We start from the raw sequence: 24136 nt of genomic DNA, 5'->3' as shown, positions 1-24136 counted from the left end.
TGTTTGAAATAATGAATGTATGTATCTTTATAAAATTTAGCTAAACATCTTTCTCGTCGGAAACGGTCATCCCAACAATAATGAATAAACTCATTTAGAAATACATCATTACTTCAGGACGAAATCTGACAGATTTGATGAAACCGCCAATCAGCTGTAAGTCTTGATAAGGAGCAGGGCATCGTTTCTCAACTGACAAAAAACGCACTGTAGCTATAAAGGTTTAAAAACTTGGCCTTTTTATCTATGGTATTTTTCATCAATTGGTCATTGTACATATAGACAATGCAGTACAAACATAACATGTACAGTATCTGTAAGAAAATACTTACATATCTAAGGATAATTTCTCCAATGCTCGCATCATCAGTCCAATTGTGTGCTAAGTGGAGAAGATCATTACGCATTCTTGTATGAACTTCATGAATTGGGGGTAAGTTGCCGAAGATATACCTTAGTTCTTGGGAATCTAACATGGGGCCCCCAGGTGGCACAGTGTTCTCAAGTGGGACCTTTATAACCTGCAGCACACCAGGAAAAACAAAAAGTAATGATCAACAAATACCTCATGGGATACTGTACATCTGGATTCCACAGTTGAAATTAATAAATCTTTGTATGTTCATAACATAAGAGAATGGATATTAAAATATTTTCTAAGACACAATAAAGATAAATTATTTAACTTAAAACATTATTTACACACGTCTACCTCCAAACCAAACACACCTTTTCTATTGCATCTAGAATGCTGACATAATTGCATTCGGTCTTGATTAACTCATGGAATACACGCTGTCTTGAAGAAAGTTGCCGGAGATCAACACTTGGGGGACTAAGGGGAGTTTGGTCACCACTGTGGAGAAGGACACACAGTTAATATAAAGTTTTATGTCTGGCTTTATATATATTCTTCAATAGACTCACATTACATAAAACTTGTACCTTTTATCTCTTACCACACGTACAGTTAACACCACACAGCCAATTTTCTAAATTTACACATCACCATTTTCCTTTACATTCTTTACCTAGAAGGTTGTAAGTGGAGCCTGCCAACATCTTGCAGGAGATAATTACGGTACATGTAATTTTTTTTTATACTGGATGTCTTTATACCTTACATTTTGAAGCACTGCAGGGCATGTGAGAAAAGAAAGTTGCTTAAGAACAGTTTCACCATCATACAAGCACAAGCAAGCAAGCAAGTGGGGGTGCAGATGGTAATTCATGTGTGTGACTAATAACTAAAGTTTATCAAGGAGCTCTAAGGAGGAATGAACCATGAGTATAATCCTAAAAGAGTAAAATTGATATACCACTCAAGGCAGATAAGGTCTTATAAAGGATGAGGAGCTAATAGAGATGGATAAACAAATTAATACCTGTACAGAAAAGAAAGTTCATGTTATCAGAGCAACTTTGGCAAGTTCAAAACTGTGTTGGTTCACTGAAACTGTGTACTTTTATTATGGCCAACTTAAGACCATGAATGTGGGAAAGTGTAGATTTAGGGATAAAAATGAGAAATGGTTCAGAACCCATTGTTGTATGAGTTGGTTTTGGAAGATCCAGGAGTTACAAGGTTAATATTTCCCCAGTATATGACAACAATTAGATATGGGTGTTAGCAAAAGTGATGTTTGTTTCAACAGTCTAAAAACAGTTATGTGGAGGCCTGCTGAACAAATGTGCTAAGATGATGTGTGTCAATTATCAGCATGTGCATATATGAGGTAAGTGATGAACAAGATTAGCCCTGTCACTTGGAAAAGTATTTAGAGAATTTAAGTCGCAAAAATGATAAGTGAAATCTACGATGTAGTGATGTACAAACAACAAAAGTTGCCATTTACTATGCCTCCTGAAACATGGTGTGTGGTTAGGAATGCAAATAATGAAGAGTAAAGGGGAAAATTTTACGAGGAACGAAGAGGGTGTTTGAGACCTGAAGACAGCTTTTTAAGGTAGATAAGTTATACAGGTTAAATTGTATATAAAGCTTAAAACTACAGACCTATAGGAAGACACAACTTAAAACTATATACACCATTAGGAAGACAAACCTTAAAGACTACAGTAAGCAAATGTGAGGAAAATTTAAAAGAAGAAAACTGATCTTAAAACTGGTGAAAGATTTAAGCAAGTAACCCGTCCAAAAATGCTTACAGTACCATACTTATGCAACGTAATCCTGGGCAGCCCAAGCATGTGTAGTCGTGACCAAAATTCCCTCGACACTTGGTAATATCTGATATCTACTCGTCATTGATATACATAATCAATTTATATACATATTGTCAGAATTATGAAAAATACACACCTAAAGGTACAGCATAAATAAATGTCAGAATAAAGTAAAGAGATAATACAACCCCATCTCCTCCCACCTACATACCCTTTAACTATACAGTAGCAGTATTTTATTTTAGCAACTCCTTGGCTCATACATAATATTCGATTAATATTGATTTATCACAAATAAATCCATATAAAAATGATAAGAATACCCAATTCTGGCTCACATTAAAGCTGAATTTAATGTTTATAAAGACAAAACTGCTTGAAAATATTGTTTCAATATATGAGTGAAGAAAAAAATGAAATAAAGAATATTTACTGTGGAAGTCACAAACAAATTCAGGCTTTCGAAGAACATATGTGCCACTATTTCTTCTCTTTTTACTAATTATTAGGTATATGAAAACAAATGACACCAAACATAAAACACTGAATATAATGACCATTTTAAAAAGAATATGTTCTCTGAAAGTGAGACTGTGACTTCGACAGTAAATATTCTTTATTTCCAACTTTTTTCCACACCAATATTAAAAGTTAAAGCTTTCAAGTCGTTATATCTTTGGATATATTAAATTCAGCTTTAATGTGAACCAGAATTGGGTATCCTTACCAGTTTCATATGGATGTATTTGCAATAAATCAATATTAATCGAATATTATGTATGAGCCAATGAGCTACAAGTAAGTGCAAGGGGGTAGGGCTAATAAACCTATTACCATCAGCTAAAGAAAAAGAAGAAAGACTATAGATGTCACATACAGCCAAGAGTGTCGAGGATATTGTCTGCACCTGTACAGCATCTCTCAAGTCCCTCATCAACACCGGTATATCACAAACTCCCTCACAAACCTAATCACTTTATTTTTCCTTACCCGTCTAGTTCATTGTAACACCTGCAAAGCAAGAAAAATAAACATAAATAATGAGCAAACTTCAATAATTACCTTTTATGCAAACTAAAGAAAATTTCCACAAAAACATAACACACCATACAATAAAAACCCTGAGAACTGGACTGATTAAGCCACAGCGATGTCATTAATCAGACAAAATCCCTTTAGTAAAATAATCATACTTATGATATACTTTCAGTAAAGTTGGTTGTCTTTTATTTAAAATGTTAATAGATGTAGGTAAGGTTCTAGAGTCTAGAAGCTTTTAAAGCCACAAAGAATTTGTTTAAGGTTTCTAAGTCTGGACGTAGGGATGTTTAGCCTTGTGCAGTGAGAGATAAAGTGGATGATGTAAATGTGTACAGTATACCTCTGGCAATGAGCTGGATATGTTCATGAAATCCACTTCGTTCTTGGGAACTTCGTTATCATAGACACTTACGATAGATTTAACGAGTAAAATGAAATAGGTTCCAACCCTTCATTATTCTGTACCTTACATACTTTATGCTAAAATTGAGCAAAAAATGCTTTAATAAACAATGAAAATAATACTGTACATAGGACATCATAAAATACAATACGTAGCACATATTCCATGTACAAAAATAGCACCTTCTGCCCTCGAACATCCTATGGATGATGCAGACATTGGACGAGTTCAGCTGAATTGATATATGCATGGGATGAGTGTAATGCATCCATACATACATTCACCTTTCACAATGAATAGTCGAATACCGTTCACATTCCGGCTCTTAATTTTTTCTTATTTATAGTTTATATTGCATTCCTTTATTTCTAAATCACATTAAAGTACTGAAATAATTTCCCAAAACTTTTAGTTTCGTTACATGAATCAGTGGTAACGTGTAGCCATCTCAAGGCCACAGATGTGGCAACATGTGTTATGTTGTTAAGATTATATGGGTGTGTAAGGGAGCCACTTTCAGCGGAGAAAATAAAAATTTCTGCATTATCTCGGGAACAGGACATTTATTGTCGATCTTGGCTAGCACTTAAGAGTTTATCCTTCATGGTAAGGCATTTTCTGCCCATTAAGGGCCTTACCCAAACATACTTACTTGGGCACTTTTCTCACGTGTGGTATTTATGTCGAGAGAGAGCAGGCACGGCTGCACTGAGTACTAGCCATGTGTAGACCGAGTGCAGCACGACTGTTTTTGTGATGCAGGCGGGACCACATAATCAATGCAGCGTCACTCCATAATAATATTGACCCAGAAGATATTCAAAGAAAATGTTCCAATTTTTTTATATTTTTTCCTCAAGATTCGTGTCATTATTCGGACGTGTTGTTACTCAGATGGTCCACTACTCGGGGTTTTTACTGTGTGTGTGTGTAAAGAGTTAGAGCGAAGAGACTAATATTATATCTTCTGTCATTCTGGATTGTACTCCTTGACATCTACCGCATTACATCTCTATACTGTATAGTATACAGTATAGTACTGTATTTAATCTCTGATATACTGTAAGGGTAGAGTACATGTTAACAATACAAATAAATTTTTTTGTTAAGAACTAATATTGTACAGTGGTCCCTCGATTAACGAACACAATTGGTTCCACAGAGTCGTTTGTTAACCAAAACTGAGGGTTGTATCCCTTCAGCCATTATAACCCATTTTTATCAATAAATCATAACAGCTTCAAAGTTTTTTTTTAGTCCACCAAATCCCTGATATCCACCCGATCATGCCTTGACCATAGCAGTCAAGATTTCAAAATTACTTTATCCTTTCACTACAAAGGTGTCTCATTTATAAAAGAAAAAGGTTTTCCCAAGGAAATGCAACTCTCATTCAAGACAGATAGATTTCTAGATCACGGTGATTACCCGAACCATACCTTCACGCCTACCTAACTTCAAAAACCAAGACTTCCGGCCATTCCATTTTTGCTCACGTGATTCAGTCCTTCCCATTCATATTCTTTAATTTAAGGAGGAAGATGAGAAACTGGTCTAATAACTGATTATAAATAGAATTTCAAGATTAGTCCTCATTTATAATAATCCTGAAATCCCACGTTTCAGCTAAGTTAGGATTAAGTAACTCTAAAGAATGAAAGCTAACTCCAAGGTCCTAACATGTAATTGGGATCCAAAACTCAACCTAATACAATAATCATATTAACCTTCACCTTCAGACTAGTTTCCAAAAGGTTCACCTCTTGACAAAATGATACCTAAAGAGGAAGAAGGTTTGAGAATTTTAATGTTAAGCATAATAAATAGACATTGCAATTAACAAATTTTATTGGTACCAGCCATAAAAGCATTCTACACAAACCAACACCCATAGCCAGCTCACCTCAGCACTCCAAAGGGTTGGGGGAAGAATGCTGAGATGCTTGATCCAACCTTGATTACAAAACAAGATTTCTGGATCAGTCCTCCATTTGTGACACACTGGACATACTGTACAGGAGGATTGAGGAAATCTGTATACCACAGCCAGTTACAGAGGGAAGTAGGAGGTAACCAAAGGTCCTAAATACTCTGCACAACTTGCACCCCCCAAATGGAGCCACACACTCCTGGGGTGTTGGCCTAATAACTGTCAACTCAATAGAAAAGTACTGTACTTATATACTCACAAAATCACCCCATAGTCAGGAAGTTATTTATGGCCCTAGACCTTATAAGATAGCTTGCACTTCAACAAGGGTCATTTGGCAGAGGATAATATGCTATAAAACTCTCTGTCAGCACCATAAGTCTGGTAATGTGTATGACCAAGTTACAAGGTATATTATTTGCACACGAATAAAAAAGTGCCACATATTCAGAGTGCTTCCACCACCCTGCTCTAGCACTCTTCTACATAATCAGTATGGTAAAATATAAGAGTTGGATGAATAGTTACAGGTAAACTGGTTTATACAAGTTCTCATATTGCAGATGATGCAAACGTTTGTACTGAATACTAGAACCCATTAACAAAAAAATAAATATATAAAAGAATAACACCAAACACAACTAAATGTATAAATGTACACTGTATAAGTAGATACTAACATGCCTGTGTAACTTAGCCAACTGTCAGTTATGTAACTTACATGGCAAGAACACAATTAATCAGTTCAATAATAAGAAGATTAAGATAAATTTTTTGAGCTCTTAAAATAATTATGTGGTCATTGAGGAACTGACCTGCCAGCAAGTCTGTTAGGTGTTGAGACTGTGTCATCCAGGAGAGACCCATCGGCTGATAGAAAAGCCAAATCACCCACAGACGATCTTCGTTTGCTGCCCAAAGAAAGATCATTAAAGCAGTACTGTAACGTCTATGCAAAAAATAAGCAATACCTTGTCTTAATATCCAATGATTATTAACTCATGTCTATGCTTTCTTAACTTCCCAAATCTATCAACATGTCTTAAATTGCACTTTTCAGTTTCCTGAACATTTAACACAAGTAACAGAAACATGCAACTATAGCCATGTTATAAAGTACTTCATATCTGGACAAAACTATTCTATTGTCATTAGGCATGGAAAACAATAAATTACTTGTTCTGATCACAAGCCATGGAAGCTAGAGCCAATGCATCACCCATCCTTTTTCTTAAGACCCTGGTATATCATCTCAGAGAGACTAAGAGTTAAAGCCAATGCCCTTTGTGATGTCTCCCACACCACTCCTTATAAAATTGCAATTCCTACGTAAAACACACACCTTGAATGAAGACAAACACAAACCAAATGTCAAGGTTTAGGAGTACAGACTGTCTTACACTGTATAAGACTGACTGATTTGCTATGAGTTGAAGGGATTTCCCTTATACAGTATACCTTGCCCTAGAGACACCTCATTTAAAGATAACACTATTAGAAGGGCAAGTTTCAGGGTGTTACCATCATCATGAGTAAGACATCCAGTCCATCATTTGGGGTACTTGAATATTACCAGATATCCCAGCTGAGTGAAAATAAAAATTATGTAGCACTTGAAACCATTCTACAATGTAGCATGGACACCATACTAAACTGTACATGTATTTGTCAATGCTACATATTATACATAAACTGCTAGAGGAGCCTTGAAACACTATTTAACACAATGTATTTTTTTTTAAATGAAGCAATAAATATTAAAAATAGTTTTATTCATCTGTGAAATAAAGGCCAGAAAAGTTATGTAATAATTAAAGTTATTGGCATCAATTATTGATGAAATATCTATCCTTCAAGCACATTTCATGGAACTGCCTAAAAACATAAACCCAGCAGGTTTACCCCCCTTAAACAAACCTGGATTTTTCATACAAAATTTATTGTGCCTTAAAACTTCTAGAAATTGAGCTTCTGATGATTCAATCCATAACACAATAAAAAACAAAAACATAATCAGCCTGGTTAAAGGTTGTGAACCACAGTAATTAATAAATGAGTAATTAATCTTTGGCTCTACCTTAATAACTGTACAGGTATCCCTCGTTTAGCGTTAATTCATGTAACGTTAATTAGCTTTAGTGATCAAAAAGAATTTGTAACACACTTACTCGCTTAATCTTATATCAAAATTCAGTTTAACGATAGTCTGACGTACTGGGAAGGGGGGAAACTGGGGATAAGATGACCTGTGAGATGGTAGGTTGCCAATGTTACATGCAATGAAAGTATAAAAGTTGTTGAAAAATCATTACTATACTCTAATGTGGCTTAGAAATAAAGAATATATAAATCTATAAAATAAGAAAAATGAAGAGTATGGGTGTGTATGTGGAGGAAGCGGGATACTTTTAACTACGTCGCCGGCACCGCACTCCCTCCCCCCGATGAGACGTTATTGCATATACACGTCTCTGAGTCAGCTGGGTGACTGACCGGCTGAACTGTGTGGTTTGAGTGTGGAAGGAACCTTTTTTTTTACATATAATATATGCTATTTAATTTTATGATCTACTACTGTATATATAAATTTTATTGTCTATCATAGCATTTTTTTATCACTTTTGATGGATGCAATATGAAATTTGCTTGAAATTTGTTTGAATTAGCCCCATCTTGTGCTCACTAAACTGCTTAGCTCTTAACCACATTGTTTATAAAGAAGCTTAAAGTTAATAAATAAATCAATTAAATTAATACCGTTTACAATGAACACATTTATTAGTAGTAGAACAGTCCTCAATGTGTACAGCCCTGTTGTTTGACCCATTGTTCACCCTCGTTTAGTGATAACTTTCCTTAACATAAGGTTTTCAGGAACTCAACCCCTATCGTTAAACAAGGGATACCTGTATATTAATTACAATGCTGTAATTAAAAACTAACTCTCTACAGTATTACAGAATTCTGTAAACAGTACTATGCTTGAATCCTATTTTCATAAAAAGGATCCTCTGCTGACATGCACCTTCTTGTGACTCAATGACCAGTACAGTACTGAAGCTTACTCTTCTCATACGCATTAAAAACACATTTAAGATTTACACTACATAATGCAAAAAATAAATACCCTGTATAAGTTGACACAATTTTCTCTGATAAATTAAATCTACTTACAAAAAGTAAATATAACAATATGTACTCTATTCCTAACTACTGTACATGTGATGGAACAAGTCTAGCAAGCCTTACAACAAACTATAATGAAAAAAATATAATATAAAAATAAATAAAAAATTTCTACTATTGTTTAACCTACATTATAATTTTAAAAGATCTTATATGGCCACTGCATATTATTGACTAACAGCCTTCCTGATATGATAATTCAAGATAAGAAATTTTTGCCCTTTACAGATTGGTGATAAGTGAATTATGTAGCGTTAAGTGACACCCGCAAAATGTTGATACATCAAACACAACAGTTAAGCACTAGTGGCATTTAGACGATGCACCAAAATGACAATACTGTACAGATATATATAAAACTAAGAATGTTATTTATTATTCTAAAATGTAAAAATTCAATCAAGAACTATCAGTAGAGAAATAAAATGCAAAACACAACACCATCTACAAGTCTGTCCACTGTGGATTTCCTTCAGCTCTAGGCAACCAAAGGGATAACTCATGTATTTGTAAGTACCTTAAATAAGTTATGGAGTTTATTAATATGAAGGGGGAAAGAAATGAGCACCAGCAGCACCTTAACAAATTTGAAGCAACTTACAACACATTCAGTACTATATAGCAAAACATTGTGAGAACATATCATTTAACATACATTCTGGTGATAGCGACACAAACATCTAATATAAGAAGGAGAACTTACCTGTCTCCCTTTTGCACCACTGGAGCATTAATAGTAATAAAAATAAAGATAAAAACAAAAAGAACACAATCTAAACTTGGATCACTGAATGAAGGTGATCAATGAACCTATACAATAGGCTATACACACTTAGTCTTGTAGTTAACACATAACAACATACCCAGTACCCACCCTAAAGATTGTTTTTAGTATAAGTATTCAGTATTTTTTTAAACAAGTATATTATTATGAATTGTTTTGTAACCAGTGAACTCACCAACATGAAACAGCAACCTAATGTACCGGTATTTAATCCTTACTGGAGAAAACATGTTTTGACCTAATTATGATGTATCTGGAGCCAAACTTACACAATAAATACAACTTCTAGGTAGGTCAAGCTATAGTGTTTCTCTTTATTCATAAATGTTTGAATTACATAAGCCAGTTAATTCTGTAATACCAGGATGACTGAACTTTGGCTGGTATTTACTAAATATTCTGGTCACACTTAGTGTGAATGATCTCTGAAAGTCAGGGTGAAAGGTGGTCAGAATCAAAAAGCAACACAGAACTCTTCTGTCATTAGCTGTCATTTATTCCAACTACCTTACTAGATGTGATCACCTATGGTGTTCCCCTTCTATAGCAATTATAAATATCGGTAGTATCTGGTCTACAAGTGTCACTTCATATAGCACCTCAGTTATCACTCACACAGCATGTTTATCCCCATAAACCTCTTAATGTTATATATAAAAGAAAGAATATCTAGATATACTTATATCAAGGATTAACATTAGAGAAACATATATCCAACCTTGCAGGAGGAGCAGAGGGTAAGGTAGATGGGGAATCATCTTGAGCGAGGTGCTGCACTGTCTCTCTTAGGCGTTTACGTCGACGACTTCGTGAACCTGGTGTGTTTGGTGATGAGAACATCTGACGAGGACTTAAGATATTGCTTATATTCTGGAGAGAGGAAATCTTAGTTACTGTGTGTTTAATAAAGTTTTTTGTAGGATAAATTATAACAAAACTAGTATATAAAGATAAAAATCAATTGAAAAAGTCACATATACATACACAGGCACAAATGTTGCCGTTAAAAAATATGAAAACTAAGAGAGTAAATCTAGTCAAGTCAAGGCAACAACAATATAAGTGTGAGTAAAATATAAAAATTCTTTTCTTACCATTTCTTCAAAAAGGTGAAGCTTCTCATCAGGGCAGGCTTCCATTTGAATTGAGGCCCAAAACCATTCAGCCTTGACAACATGCGCTCTAGATGGACAATCGGGGGGCTTCTCAGTAATAGTCTGATCTTCTAATACCTGAAGAACAGTTGGAAACAATTATACGGTAGTCCATAAGATATTTTAATAACACAAGGAGTATGACTTAATAATTACGGTATAACTGACAAAAAAAGGGGGATGGGGGGGAGATCACCTCACAGCTTCAGATCTTCACCATGACACAGTTATGAGAAGACATCATAAAATACAAGATAAATTTGTTATTCAAGAGCCCTAAAATCTGATTGTTGTGAAGACCACTTAAGTTCCTTACAATGATATGATCAAATTTCTTTCCTACTCATTTTTAGATTCATGTTGATTGCACATCCTAAAATATAATCATCATTTAGAATTCTTGAATAAAAAATTACCCCGTCTAAAGTTATTTGTGAGTGAACACAGTATGCTTTCCCTGTTCAGTTTTTAATGTATTACTCATAAACAAAGGTAAAGGTTCATCTATGGAACTCTAAAAAAAGCTTGAACAAGTTACCTTTATGCAAGTGCCTATCAAAACTGAATGAACAAATAACCGAAAATATTGTCTGAAATGTTTAAATAATTAATGATTTCTTTCTTTGAATCCCAAATTTGTCTCTTCTCTTCAGTACGACTAATAAGGCATCTTTGTACCAAATCTCATGTAAAGAGCTTCTCAAGACTGGTTAGGGTTCTGGGGCTGATGAGTCTTTGGGAGCAGCCAAGGTTCCTATGATTGTAAACATGACAGCTGTACCACAAGAAACCACAAAGAAAAGCTTTCTTTAATCTCAGGTTTCATAAAAATTCCTAGTTATCAGGATATACTCTTGCTGCTCTACTAACTTTTTGGATGCCAACTGGGAACCACCAACAAGATTAAATGGGTAAAAGTACCGGCTAATGTAATTTTAAGTCTTTGTAGATCAAATTTAATAAAGTGCCCTATAATACACTTACCACATGCGTTGCCAGCTGGTCATCAAGAGTGGTGAGTATTCCACCATTCTGTTGTACTAGGTCCTCCATTTGCACCTGCTCCTCAGCTGGGAACCCTACTAGCACAATACGCAAGTTTTGGAACACTTTTAATTTGTACTTGGCCTGTTGGGAGAGACAAAATTACATGAATCTAGTTACAATAGTTTCATTTATTCATGGATTTAATCAATTAGTGTTGTTTATCAGTTCTCATCTATTTTTTTCAAATTAAATAATAATTTTCACCCCAAGAGGTTTATTACACCTCTGGAACTAAGCAAATGGATATTCAATCAACATAATATGAGTGGACCGAGAATTCCTTATCCATTCTGAAGGAAAAGAAAGATACTAATCCTTTACAATATAATGCACACATAGTAACATTAGTCTATAGTAATTAAAAGATTCCAATGTGTTCTTATGAGTTTTGGAGTATGGCAGTATCACTTTCTATACTGAGACTCTCACAACCAAAATTGGTATTTCTGTGATGTGAAGTCCCCACTTAACTGATTTACTCAATATCCTACTTAGTGCAAAAATGTGTAATAAGTCAATAAATGTAAATATACCAGTAGTTAATTTTCTCTGTTAATTCTACACCTTTGATGCCTCGTTCCTTATCTATGACGGAGTGCCTCCTGCATCTTCCCCAAACTTTCAGAGACCTTTAAGTCTCATACATATGTTAAAATATATGCTAAAGAATTCTATATGCTGATTTGGCTGCTGGCAAACTCAGCAACAGGTAGAAAAGGTTACATTGAACAATACAGAGGAAAACGCAAAAAGTCAAGAGTTTGCAAGTAAGTAAGCGCAATTACAGAAGTAAATTGTGGAAGTTGTGAATGTGTGGGAGATTATCAAGTGACACTGCAGAAAATAAAAAATGAAGCCAAACAAAGAACAGACCACAAATGAAAGGAACTATTCTTTCCACTTCCCCAATTCCTTTGATGCAAGTCAAATTAACCAGATTACCATATGTAATCACTTTAACCCCATACATTTTAATAAACCAAATGGCCCTCTATAGTTTCAAAGTGTCAAACGAGACCAGCACGATTATCCTACAAATATTCAAACAAACCTCAGCGATATTTACCATGGCTTCAGTATCTGCTCGTGCTTCTGCTTCATCACGGTGAGCCCATGCAGCGTGGACCCAGTCTTCCCCCATTACGGGAATGTTGAAGGTAACTGCATACTGATATTTTTCACCCATTGAGGAGTATGCTAGAAGATGTGTCACGTTCTCTTTAATTTCATTCTTTACACTACCTCCCATGTAGTGGACTAACTTGAGTAGTCTGGACTGTAACAAAATGCATATATTAAAAAAACTTTGTGATTTTCAGCTAGAAAACAAATGTATTGAAACACAGTATGTCAAGAGTGACTAGGGGTGAAAAGATATAGATTGTCTGTATGACAAAAGTGAAAAAATTACCAGGGTACAAATTGTAAGGGATTGTTTTAAAATTACAAAGCCATAGAGGACACTGAAGAAAAACTAGATACATATATTGGTAATTATCTATTCTATCCCTGATGCCATATGCTTTCCCTTCAACATCACCCTCACAATTAGGTTGTTTGAGGAAGTTCCCCTTGACTATCTCTCTAGAACCTCAGCTGGGATGTTATTTTTCTCTGCTAAAACCATGATTATATAAACTTGTTTATTTAGCTCATTTCATTATTACTTTCAAATTAAAAAACACTTCACTATCTTTATTTTTATTTGATGTTGCCTTTTATCACCACTTCTTAATAACAGGCAAATCCTCTCTGCTGCTTTCATCTTGCTTCTTCCTCAATCCAGTCTTTCTTTTAAACCCCGACAATATTGTTGGCTCAATTATTCACATATCAATCCCCATACCTGCCTCCACTGACACATTTTCTCTCTTCACACACTTCATATTGCACCCATGATAGTACTTTCCTTCAATTACTCTACAATTCCATTTGCCACCCACTGTTCCATTTACTAATATAGCCAATCAATGACAGCCTACTCCTCCCAAGAAGTACCTACAGGCTTTCTGTAATAATACTCCCAAATTTTGGATGTACCTGGGGCCTTGTCTTTATTCAATTAGAACTCCTTAGTCCCTGCCTTTCCTTGACCGTTCAAGCTCAGTTTTCTCATTTGATATCTCAACCCCCTCCATCGTCTCTCATTCTATACATTTTCATTACTTCTCTCGTTGTTCTAATAAATCTTAGTACGCAGGTAGTATTTGATTACCTCAGGAAGTTGCAATCCTGCCTGTGGGTTGGCAGTAGGAAGGGCAACCAGCCATAAAAATTTGCCTCAACAAGTCTGATGATAACCAGTTCGCCAGAGCTGTCTCTGGTCTTTGCTGCCCAAGGTTTGCAGAGGTTAGAAGGGGGGATGGGGACATCATGTTCTGTTTTTACTCAACAACTGCCATCAGGTAACCCTGGCTAACCCTCACAAGCAGGGAAAATGGCCATAAAATAATAATGAATGAATGATTTGAATAGCACTCAATAATATTTTTCCTATCCCATACATTTTCACTACTTCCTAAGCATCTTTTCGAAAAAAAATTCCAGGTCTATAATACCTTGAGCAGATCCTACCCTTTTCTCAAGGTATTTTTCACACTTGCTCTTTAATACAAATACTGTACTGTACAGTACTGTATTTGAGGCGCTCAGCATTAGAACGGGGTGAAGCGCCAAATTTAAAAAGCTGAGAAAAATAAGTTTAAAGTTTTTCGAAGTTCAAACAACCACAACTTTGTTGTTTTTAAGCTAGAGGGTTCGTTATTTTTTTACAGGGCAGCTCAATCCCTCTCTTAGTGAACTGTGAAACCTGGAAGTTTGTCCAAAGAATAGTTATTATTTTATTGTGAGCTGAATGAGAATAACTAACCGTTATGTAAATGGTTGTTTGATCTTCAAACCAACAATAATAGCGTTTTTCTGCAAAAATGTTCTTATTATTGTGGACTAATACTGTAAAACAAGTTTATGATCACCAAAAACAGCACTCGTCTTACACACCCCCTCCAAAAAAAATATTAAATAATAATAAAAAACTCATTTGCCTATCAGTATTTATCTTTCCATCCCTATTAAAGCCAAAGATCTATAACATTGTTTAGTATAGTAGTGTGTAATAATAAAGAAACACCACTACACTCATGCCCCCATCATTAACCTCCCCAACGTAATTAACATACGAATACAAAGGCGGAAAGTTTGCATAATCTTTGGTAAAAACAGTATTATGACAAAAGTATTACATTCTTACTTTATTTAGTTCCTTCGTTTTATTATCCCCGAAGATCGTAGTAAGTTGAAGTTACATAAATCCTGAGGAGTGCGTATAACTTTAATGGCCTCGTCATAATCAAATTACTTTTACGCATGGCAACCTCCTGTGCCCACTCATCCTGCCTTTTTTTTCTATAGGGCCTTGGGGGTACGCTCCCGATCCCTGCAATCTGCATCACGTGGTGCTCCACCAACACCACTAGGCTCCCTAACATCACCAACATTCTCATGCACGTCACCTGCACCATCGCCAGTAGCACTTGCGTCACCATAATCGTCACTAAATTCACCACCAAAATCACTATCGCCAGGCACTGTCGTCACTAAACACACGCTCTGGATTTAGGGCTCCTGAACCCTCACCAGAAGGCCTGGCCTCACTCGAATCTTGCTCTAAAATCCGGCAGACATTGCACAGCACTTATCACACCCGTGGAACACGAATAACGTCAATATTATGCCAAAAACTTATAAAAAAAATAGCAGTATAAAGTACACTAAACCTCCTTATGCTATACAACGCACCAAAACTAACAAGGAGGCAGCATCTGGGCGTGCAGATTGGCCGAGAAGCTGTGACGTAGCATGGGAAATCCATTGTGATAGGCTGACTCAGTGGGTATGGTCCACGGGAGGCGCGCTGTCATTAGCTCTCACTCTGAACGGGATGTAGCCACCTTCGTTTACTGAGCACGTAGCCAGATACGTAGCTATTGGCCTGAGGCGGAATGACACCCTATTTTTTAAGGACTGTCAACCATATTTTTAGTCTAGCTAGGGGGTTACATCCAACCCCAACATGTAGAAGAATGGTGAAAATAGTGATATCCAACAAAAAACGCATTTTGCCCAGGGTGGTGCTTCACCCCCTTCTAATGCTGTGCGCCTCATTTGATCCAAACATGCTCTTCCTCTTCTGATCCCACACAATTCTTCCCCAATACACTCCCTGTTTGCACCAACATTCTCACAATAACAATGCTCACATAACATACAGTTTCCAGGGTACTGTATACATACTCTAATTGAAGTATTCCTATCTGATTTTTGCAATACTGTAATATAAGAATGATACTTACAACTTCTGTCTTTTTTCTGAATCCAGTGAAAACTAAATTAAGATCTTTCATGACATGACAGAAGACTGGACGTCGAGTGTACGTTAACACCGGTATTCCACTTTCAGAATATTTTATTAGTGCCGGTTTTCCAAGTAATCTGCAAATGAAATTTAATTATATTTTACTCCTTATGCACTCAATTAATAAACCAGAATAGAAAGTCCACAATACTGAATTAATCTATGTAAATACCTAAATTTATTCTTAATTTTGTTATCACACAGTCCATGAACTTTATTTCGGATAATCTTTCAAATTCCTAAACTTTCTAATTAAGAGGAAATCAGAATACAGTACAGTAGTTCAAAAGTAGTGAAAAACATAATATAAAACAATAAATAATAGTGTATATCAAGTGTTCAGTATATACAGTACCTACAAAATCTTGAAATACTGTACTGTGCTGCACATCCTTCCCCTTTGTTATACACTGTACTGTACTTTTTCCTAATTTGAGCTTTACATGACAAGAAAAGTATCTCTAAAAACTGATACAGTTTTATGAAGTTTATTTACGTTAAAAATCAATGTTAACTTGTTTATGCAGCAACTCTTTAAAATTAGTTACACCTGACATGGTACACTCACTAAAAGATTATTCTGCACCTTTATAGGGCTATACAATATGACACACAGGACCAGGATAACACCCACCACGGCTTCTGTTGCAGTGATCGTTGCGAATGGTTTCAGAGCCAAGGGTGCAAAATATTTTTTTTTGTGAGTGTTCATGATATTATAATTGTCTACATCATTGAACGAGAACAAAAATCAAATGAACATACCTGACTCCAGCCTTATTCAGCTCTTCAAACTCTTCATTCTCAAAATCAGCCAAAATAAAATATGTACAATAAGTGAGATCTGATACAAATTCTAGCCCAGTTTCTGAAGTAACAACAGGAACATTGAATTTCTGGAAAAGAAAATATCACCATGAGGATTCTAACAATAAAGAAGTCTTAAAACAGCATGGTATCACTTGACATGAATAATATAAATAAATAATTTATTCTAGTCTAACGGAGCATGATACAACTTTCCCACATCTTTTAGTTATGCATGTGTGAGGTTAACATACAAAGTGAAGGATAGCAAGAATTTTATTTGCAAATTAAATACCATTACTGTATATTATTTACATATTAATGCCAAATTATCAGTTTTTGTTGAATAAACTACCATAAAGTATTTACAATAACCCTAACAAAATTGTATTTAACAATGACAGTTACCGGTAGTGAAAAGAGCAAATATGATTTTCTCTCGCACAAACACACACTAAGAAGGCCTACAGCAATGACTGGGTGGCCCTCAAAACAATACAGATACAGTATACCAGGAACTTAATATGGTCTAGTCATACCTTCGCTGCATCTAGAGTTTCTACATCGTGTGCAAGGCTGCCAACTAAACAAATTCGAGAATCAGCACCTGACTCTCCATCTGCCTGGCTCACTGACGTCACATCTGCTGAAAACATTAAACAGAGCCAATGAATACACAAAATAAATACTGGTACTTCACCTGTACATTATATGAAAATGGCATCCAATCCATGCCAAAACTTGGTTTAACACAAAACAAGATAAAAATACTGTACAGTATTTGTACAACATTCAATACTGTACTGATTGCCAGTATTATAGTACTGTACTTCCAATGTACACTGTATATAGCTACGTAGATAATGCAATCTATTTTCAGTACTGTGCTGTACATCAATAAACAGTTGTAAGTTTATTTTCTAAGCTGGTAAAAATAACTCAATTGTATAATTTTCTATTTGTCAAAGAAAAATTATGTCCCCCCTCCCCTCCCCAGGGCACCAGGCTTGCTTTCTTGTCAACCCCTTTTCTCATATTAAACATAGCGAGCTAATCCACAACACAAACTGCAGCTTCATAGTATCATTCAACAATGCTATAAAAAATCAGCAAGGAAATCTTAGCAGCTGAAAACATTGGTCACAGGAAAACTATTTCATAAATTGCCAATGAAGACTTCAACTGGCAACAGAAATTGCTATGAAGTTCAATGGAGAAAAATTTCAGCTTCATCATCAATGATGAAAAAGAACAATCATGATAAATGCAAGACAAAACACAATCAAATGTTGTCATAGGACATAAGAGAAGTAAGGGATTATAAATAGTAGCTAATGTAGAACACAACAGCTAAGAAAATGACAAATTGAGTACAGTACTGTACTGTACCAGTCAAAACAAGGTAACTCCACAGATGACACTCTACAAAGCATCTGCGCTGGTGATCAGATTCATGTGAAGATTTTGACATGATGGATAACATAAGTCAAACAACCACTGAGAACATCAATAAAAATCAATGGAAATTAAAAAAAAAATATAATAACAAGGGCTAATGAGAATATTCAGCTAGTTTCTTTTAATACTGTAGTACTGTACAGTGCACATTTTTGTTCGGAGAAAATAAGGGGAAAAGTGGTGCCGTAACAGGGAAGCACAGTTATGGTGTACAGTACAGGGTGGCTGACACTCTTGATCTTTATCCAGTTATGTACAATACAGTGAATTATCTTAAGAACATCTTATTTTTTTTAATGCAGTTTTTTCTTTGTTTGGTACTCTATTGAACTGAGATGCTGCCTGAAATTAATACATATGGTAAATTACTATAAAATTTATGAATTGCAGTACAGAGGTTGTAAAAATGGTGTAGCTATTGTACAATAAACATGACCTTCTGGTACTGTACATTTGTTCAATTCTGTTGTGACAATGACAAAGTTAATTTGGGATGAATCTTAATCAAACATGTGACACACTGACACACTGACATATATTGCCTTTTGGAGACATTAACAAACTACCTTGTCTTTGAACTTTAGAAGCATTGGCCACATATTTTTTTAATACTGTACATATGCATCTTTTATTGTTCATTTCGTTCATTATGAGGAGTGTGTTGTTTATTAAGCACATAACCAATAACTACAGGCCTACCAAGATTTTGTTTCATGCAGTACAGTACTGTACTGTATTAAGAATGAAGAGCTAAAGTAAAACTTTCCCATTTTTTTCCAAGCTCATTAGGCTAGGTTAACTTTGGTTAATTCATTTCCTCTGTCTTCATTCAATCCCTTGTGTAGCCATGGGGTCCCCTCTGTACGGAATCAAATTATCTGCCATTAACCAAATAAAATATTTAAGTGGCATTCCCATAGAGGACGGGTCATGAAGCACCCAGATACCACATCCTCTTCCTAATTTCTAGATATGTGTGTTCCTGGAAGCTTTAACCACCATACTGTACTGTATCAGTAAGTAAACAACAAAAAATCCAAGAGACAAAAGTAAACTAAGAATGACAAAACCATCTGTTCTATAACAAAAAGTAAATGGTGGTCAGTTAACACTGATACTAAAGTACTCATTCTGTTACAGATTAATCTTAAGATATACAGACTAGTAACATGATTTCAAGTTCAGTTAGATACCTAATGAGAAAGAAACACTTTTCTTATAGGCAGTGGATATTTTGCTGTGCCCGGTAAGTTCCTACTAATGCCATTTTACAGTAAATGCGCTCTGACTGGCTGATTTTCCATAACCGGCGAACAACGAGAGAACTATATTTGACCGTGACTCTTGCAGCATTTGGCATTCATCATTATAAAAGAGGCGACATTTACTAGAACCTAACCTAACCAACCAAAGAAACCTACCTAACTTTTAGCGTGCAGGGGAGAGGGAGCAGACCCACCATCATATCAAACAGAAAGTACTGCACTTAACCAATCAAAGCACACTAACAGTAAAATAGCGTTAGTAGGAACTTAGCCGGGACTTTGCAAAATATCCATTACATTTCTTATAAGCAGTTTGTCGTATTTTAGCAAGAACGAACCACTGACCGACACACACCGGCACTCAAGTTTGGCATTTTCAAGTAGAATAGTGGTAATGTATGCTCGTACTAACATAATTCATTGAGGGTTTTTCTTTAGTCCCAGAAATCACAGAGGGGCTCCTGCAAGACATGTATTTGTTGCTGTGACCTACTTGCTTCATACAGTAGTTTGTAAGAAATTGGAATGAAGAAATAACTGAATTTTAATACAGTATGTCTATACTGGATTCACAAAATTCTCAAGGTAACAATACAATTTTCCTCTTGGTTAAAAGTCCTATAATGGCTAGTTTTGGTGTAACCCTCATAAACTATTACCACAATTTATTCAAAAGATGCAAAAATTAATATAAATTGTAAAAATTATCCTCAATATTTACACAATTAACATTACCACATAGCTGTTACTTATACAGATGTGTCATAATATACTTTCCCTCATCAATAAGTGGCAGACACATCCATCAACTTGGTTTCTTTTACCTTCCACAGCACTAGAGTTCACACCTGACCACCTTAAGAATGCAGCTCACCTATATTAGAGGAGGCAGGTGATACAGGCAGCAGCAGGTGACCAATAGACTACTCTTGGTCAGTTGGTCAAGGCTATACTCACCACTACCACATATATACACCATTTACCCCCCATAAAATCCACACACTTTTCTCATACTACACGTGGTTCTAGAGCCCCCACAGCCCATAACTCACCATTAAGCATCATAGACGGCTGTGTTAGTTCAGCCATTTTCGTTAAAGTGTCTAAGAATACCAAACAATTCTCCCAACGTCCGCACAGGTGAACCGCAGACTACCTCCTTCACTTTACTTCAATTTTCTTCTTATTCTCGACTTTCCTTGACACTTCTCCATTCTCAGGTCAATCACTACGTGGTTTATCAACTGCTTATGGTGTTGTTAGGTCAATATTCGTGCCGATTAATGGGGAAAATCACTTGGTATTTAAGTATTTATATTAACATAGACGAGGTGCCATTTAAACGGTTGGTCGCGTGACGTCACCAACACTAACCTGGAGACAAGTGAGGTTCAGCGGCGCCTTGTTCTGCTTCTCTCTATTATTACACAAAATATAAAGGAAATTCAGGTAAAATGTGTATATTCTGAATTATCTTTTAAAATACGTGATATATTTATATTCATTGAAGAGTTCTAGCGGTAAATAATACTCTAATGTAAGACACCTCTACAGTATACTAGTCAACAGAAACTGATTTTATAATAAATATTTCTGTGATGACATTTGAATAATAGATTTGTCTCTTATAGTTCACACAATAACTAAGGTTTTTGATGGTGTATTGTCCTCCTGCCAGTGTAAAACACCTTAGAAGTTAGTGGGAGGGCAAACTCGTACGTTGCTCCAGTAACGTACTTTATGAGATTAAATTTGTCTTCATAGAGTCAAGCGGTCACTAAAGAAGTTATGTTTGGAGATATTTGCTTACGTATTAACTGTCAGTCACATACACATATACAGAATATACAGGACAGATGTCGCTGTCTAAGTATATTTAATAATTACTTCAATGAAAATGAATGAATCCAACTGGCCACCCGCCAATAGACTACACACACACACACATATATATATATATATATATATATATATATATATATATATATATATATATATATATATATATATATATATATATGTGTGTGTGTATGTGTGTGTGTGTGTAAGTCCACATACTATATGGACTGATGATACCTCAAGTACTGTGAAAATATACACAGTAGGTTGCACCAGCTTTACTGAGGGTGTTCCGGTAGGACATAATATTGTGTGAAACCCTTTTGGTGCTAAGCCTGAGGGTACACAAGATGGTGGGTCAGAAACAGCTGCTCTTTACCTTACCTCTACATTAGGTTAGAGGCTAATACCTAACTGACCGCATGACCCGAGTGCCGGGTCACGGTGATCCACCTCCCTCCCCCAAGCGCACCTATCTGAAGAGTTTCCTCTTTAGTGCGACCTGGTGGGGAGGTCCTTCATATGATGCAGGGCGGTCATCCGGCATCTCCAGGAGTCCAGGTATGAACACTGGACTGAGTAACTTTCTCCGAGGTGTTTAAGGCTCCCGTTGTTCTATACGGTACACAGACAGCATAATTATATCAACTGGCAAAAGGGCAATGTTTGAGACTGTTTTTTTTTTTTTTTGCGTTTTGTCGACTTGCAGGATATAATATTTCGCTCTTGTTTACCCTCTTTAGTTTGACTGTAAATTCGTCTCTGACATGGTTGGCGACTTAGTAGTTCGTCATACACTGCCGTTGCAGGAGATAGAGCCTGTTTTATGTGTATATGATAACAACCAGTTAAGGACCCGTGACCTCTGAGTGTCTGAGGGTTGTGTGTCTGTCATGTGGCTTTGACATGATAGGATGAATTATGGCTGAAAGACGCATATGTGTGTGTGTGTATGTGTGTGTGTGTGTGTGAACATACCTGTGTGTGTATGCCAAACTTTGATGCACTGGTCCATACCAAGAGGCCAATTATCAGGAAGCAGCAGTAGCAAATAATAAGATTGATCAAGGTCAGTAAACACTTGATTTGTTTGTTTGTAAGGGTTTCCCACGAGGGCAGACTAAATCCACCTTTCTTATTTTGTCGTACTACTCACTAAGAGGGGATGGCGAAGTGCTCATAATTATGTTACTTGGCCCGCATACTGTGTACTCATATTAAATCTGACCCGCCTTGGCAAATGAGTTTGACACCCCTGCGGTTACACAATATACAAGGCGGACATGCCACCTCGTACACGGAGAATACATAGCTTACTGTATGCTGATGACTTCACCCAAATTATCCGGCATCCAGGCAAGGGCAAACAGATGATGACACGAAAAACAGCCCACGCCATCGAGCAAATCAACGAATAGGAAAAAAAATGGAAAATACAAACCAATACATAGAAACTAAAGATCATACACATTGCCCAAATAAGCCAAGCACCAATCAGTCAACAATGTACCTATACAATACTCCAACGAAGGCAAAATTCTGGGACTCACAATAACAAGAACAGGCATAGCAACACACACAACACAACGCAAAACGTTTGCACAATCACAACTCACAAAACTACGAAGATTTAGCAAAATGGACACCAAAATTCAACTTCACCTATTCAAAGCACTTGTCCGCCCCCACCTGGAGTATCCACCAATACCGTAGAGCATCAAAGCAACTCCCCCCATACACCACCAACATACAAGAACTTCACGAACTATACAATATCGAACCACTGAACACACGTACACACAGCCAAGCTCAGAGAGTTTGGAACAAACTTGAAGAGTTGGAGGACCCAATCTTCTCCCAGTTAAAGAAGAAACCACAAGAACACAAGACACAGCTGGTGGCCCAAGAGCCTCCATGCTAACATAAAAGAACCAGACCCACTTTACACATATATGTGTGAACAAATAACACCACCATCTAACAAACATAAATTAACACCCATTACACCAATGAATGCCTAGCTAGCTTAGCTCCCGCCCCCCTCCACCTGCGGGCGGGCGTCTGCTGTGTGTGGCCACCACCCCAACAAATCAACTCGTCTCAGCTAGGTGGACAGCCCACATGCTATCACCCGTTACTACTTTACTTCCCGTTTCTATGCTTTCCTTCTCACTCTCCTCTCCTCTCCCAGGGCAAGGTTATTTGCCACTTTTCTTCATTATCATCATCATCATCATCATCGAAGGTCATTCTACTCAACGCTCTCAAACAGACAAGATCTCCTCTCAACAAGCTCCTCACCACACAGCAACTCCCTGGCACTGTATATATATATATATATATATATATATATATATATATATATATATATATATATATATATATATATATATATATATATATATAGAAAACACCATTGTGAGTTTCCCTTCTCACCTCGATCCTCAGTGCGAGATCTCCTACATGTATGTGAGCCTAACAAAGAGAAATTTGACAACTGGCCACATACACTACGCTAGAAGATCTCAAAATTAGTACGTACCACAATGACTTACCCCCATCAGAAATTTCTTTTCTTTTTTCAGCCGCAGTAGATCTTCAGAAGATAATAAATAAGCTCA

At 36.2% G+C, this 24136-nt stretch overlaps 1 protein-coding gene across 5 annotated transcripts in view; it reads right to left on the bottom strand.

Moving 5' to 3' along the window:
* Window positions 1–21035, bottom strand: part of LOC121870954 (protein ECT2-like) — a 43481-nt gene extending 22446 nt beyond the window's left edge. For 3 of the 5 annotated variants that reach the window (XM_042372931.1, XM_042372929.1, XM_042372933.1), the window contains exons 1-12: window positions 20729–21035; window positions 17493–17599; window positions 16912–17042; window positions 16085–16223; window positions 12799–13008; window positions 11670–11813; window positions 10626–10763; window positions 10250–10401; window positions 6377–6472; window positions 3178–3198; window positions 730–856; window positions 333–521 (exon numbers count right to left, since the gene is read on the bottom strand). In XM_042372931.1, the coding sequence (XP_042228865.1) occupies window positions 333–521; window positions 730–856; window positions 3178–3198; window positions 6377–6472; window positions 10250–10401; window positions 10626–10763; window positions 11670–11813; window positions 12799–13008; window positions 16085–16223; window positions 16912–17042; window positions 17493–17599; window positions 20729–20765 (1491 nt within the window). In that variant the 5' untranslated portion in view covers window positions 20766–21035. The remainder of the gene's footprint in view (window positions 1–332; window positions 522–729; window positions 857–3177; window positions 3199–6376; window positions 6473–10249; window positions 10402–10625; window positions 10764–11669; window positions 11814–12798; window positions 13009–16084; window positions 16224–16911; window positions 17043–17492; window positions 17600–20728) is intronic. The other 2 variants (XM_042372930.1, XM_042372932.1) reach the window with 2 other exon arrangements.
* Between the last annotated feature and the right edge of the window lie 3101 nt (window positions 21036–24136).

The sequence above is a fragment of the Homarus americanus genome, unplaced genomic scaffold, assembly GCF_018991925.1.
Source record: "Homarus americanus isolate GMGI-L3 unplaced genomic scaffold, GMGI_Hamer_2.0 scaffold52512, whole genome shotgun sequence".
NCBI classification, from domain to species: Eukaryota; Metazoa; Arthropoda; class Malacostraca; order Decapoda; family Nephropidae; genus Homarus; species Homarus americanus.
This window is presented reverse-complemented; position numbering and strand designations above follow the sequence as displayed.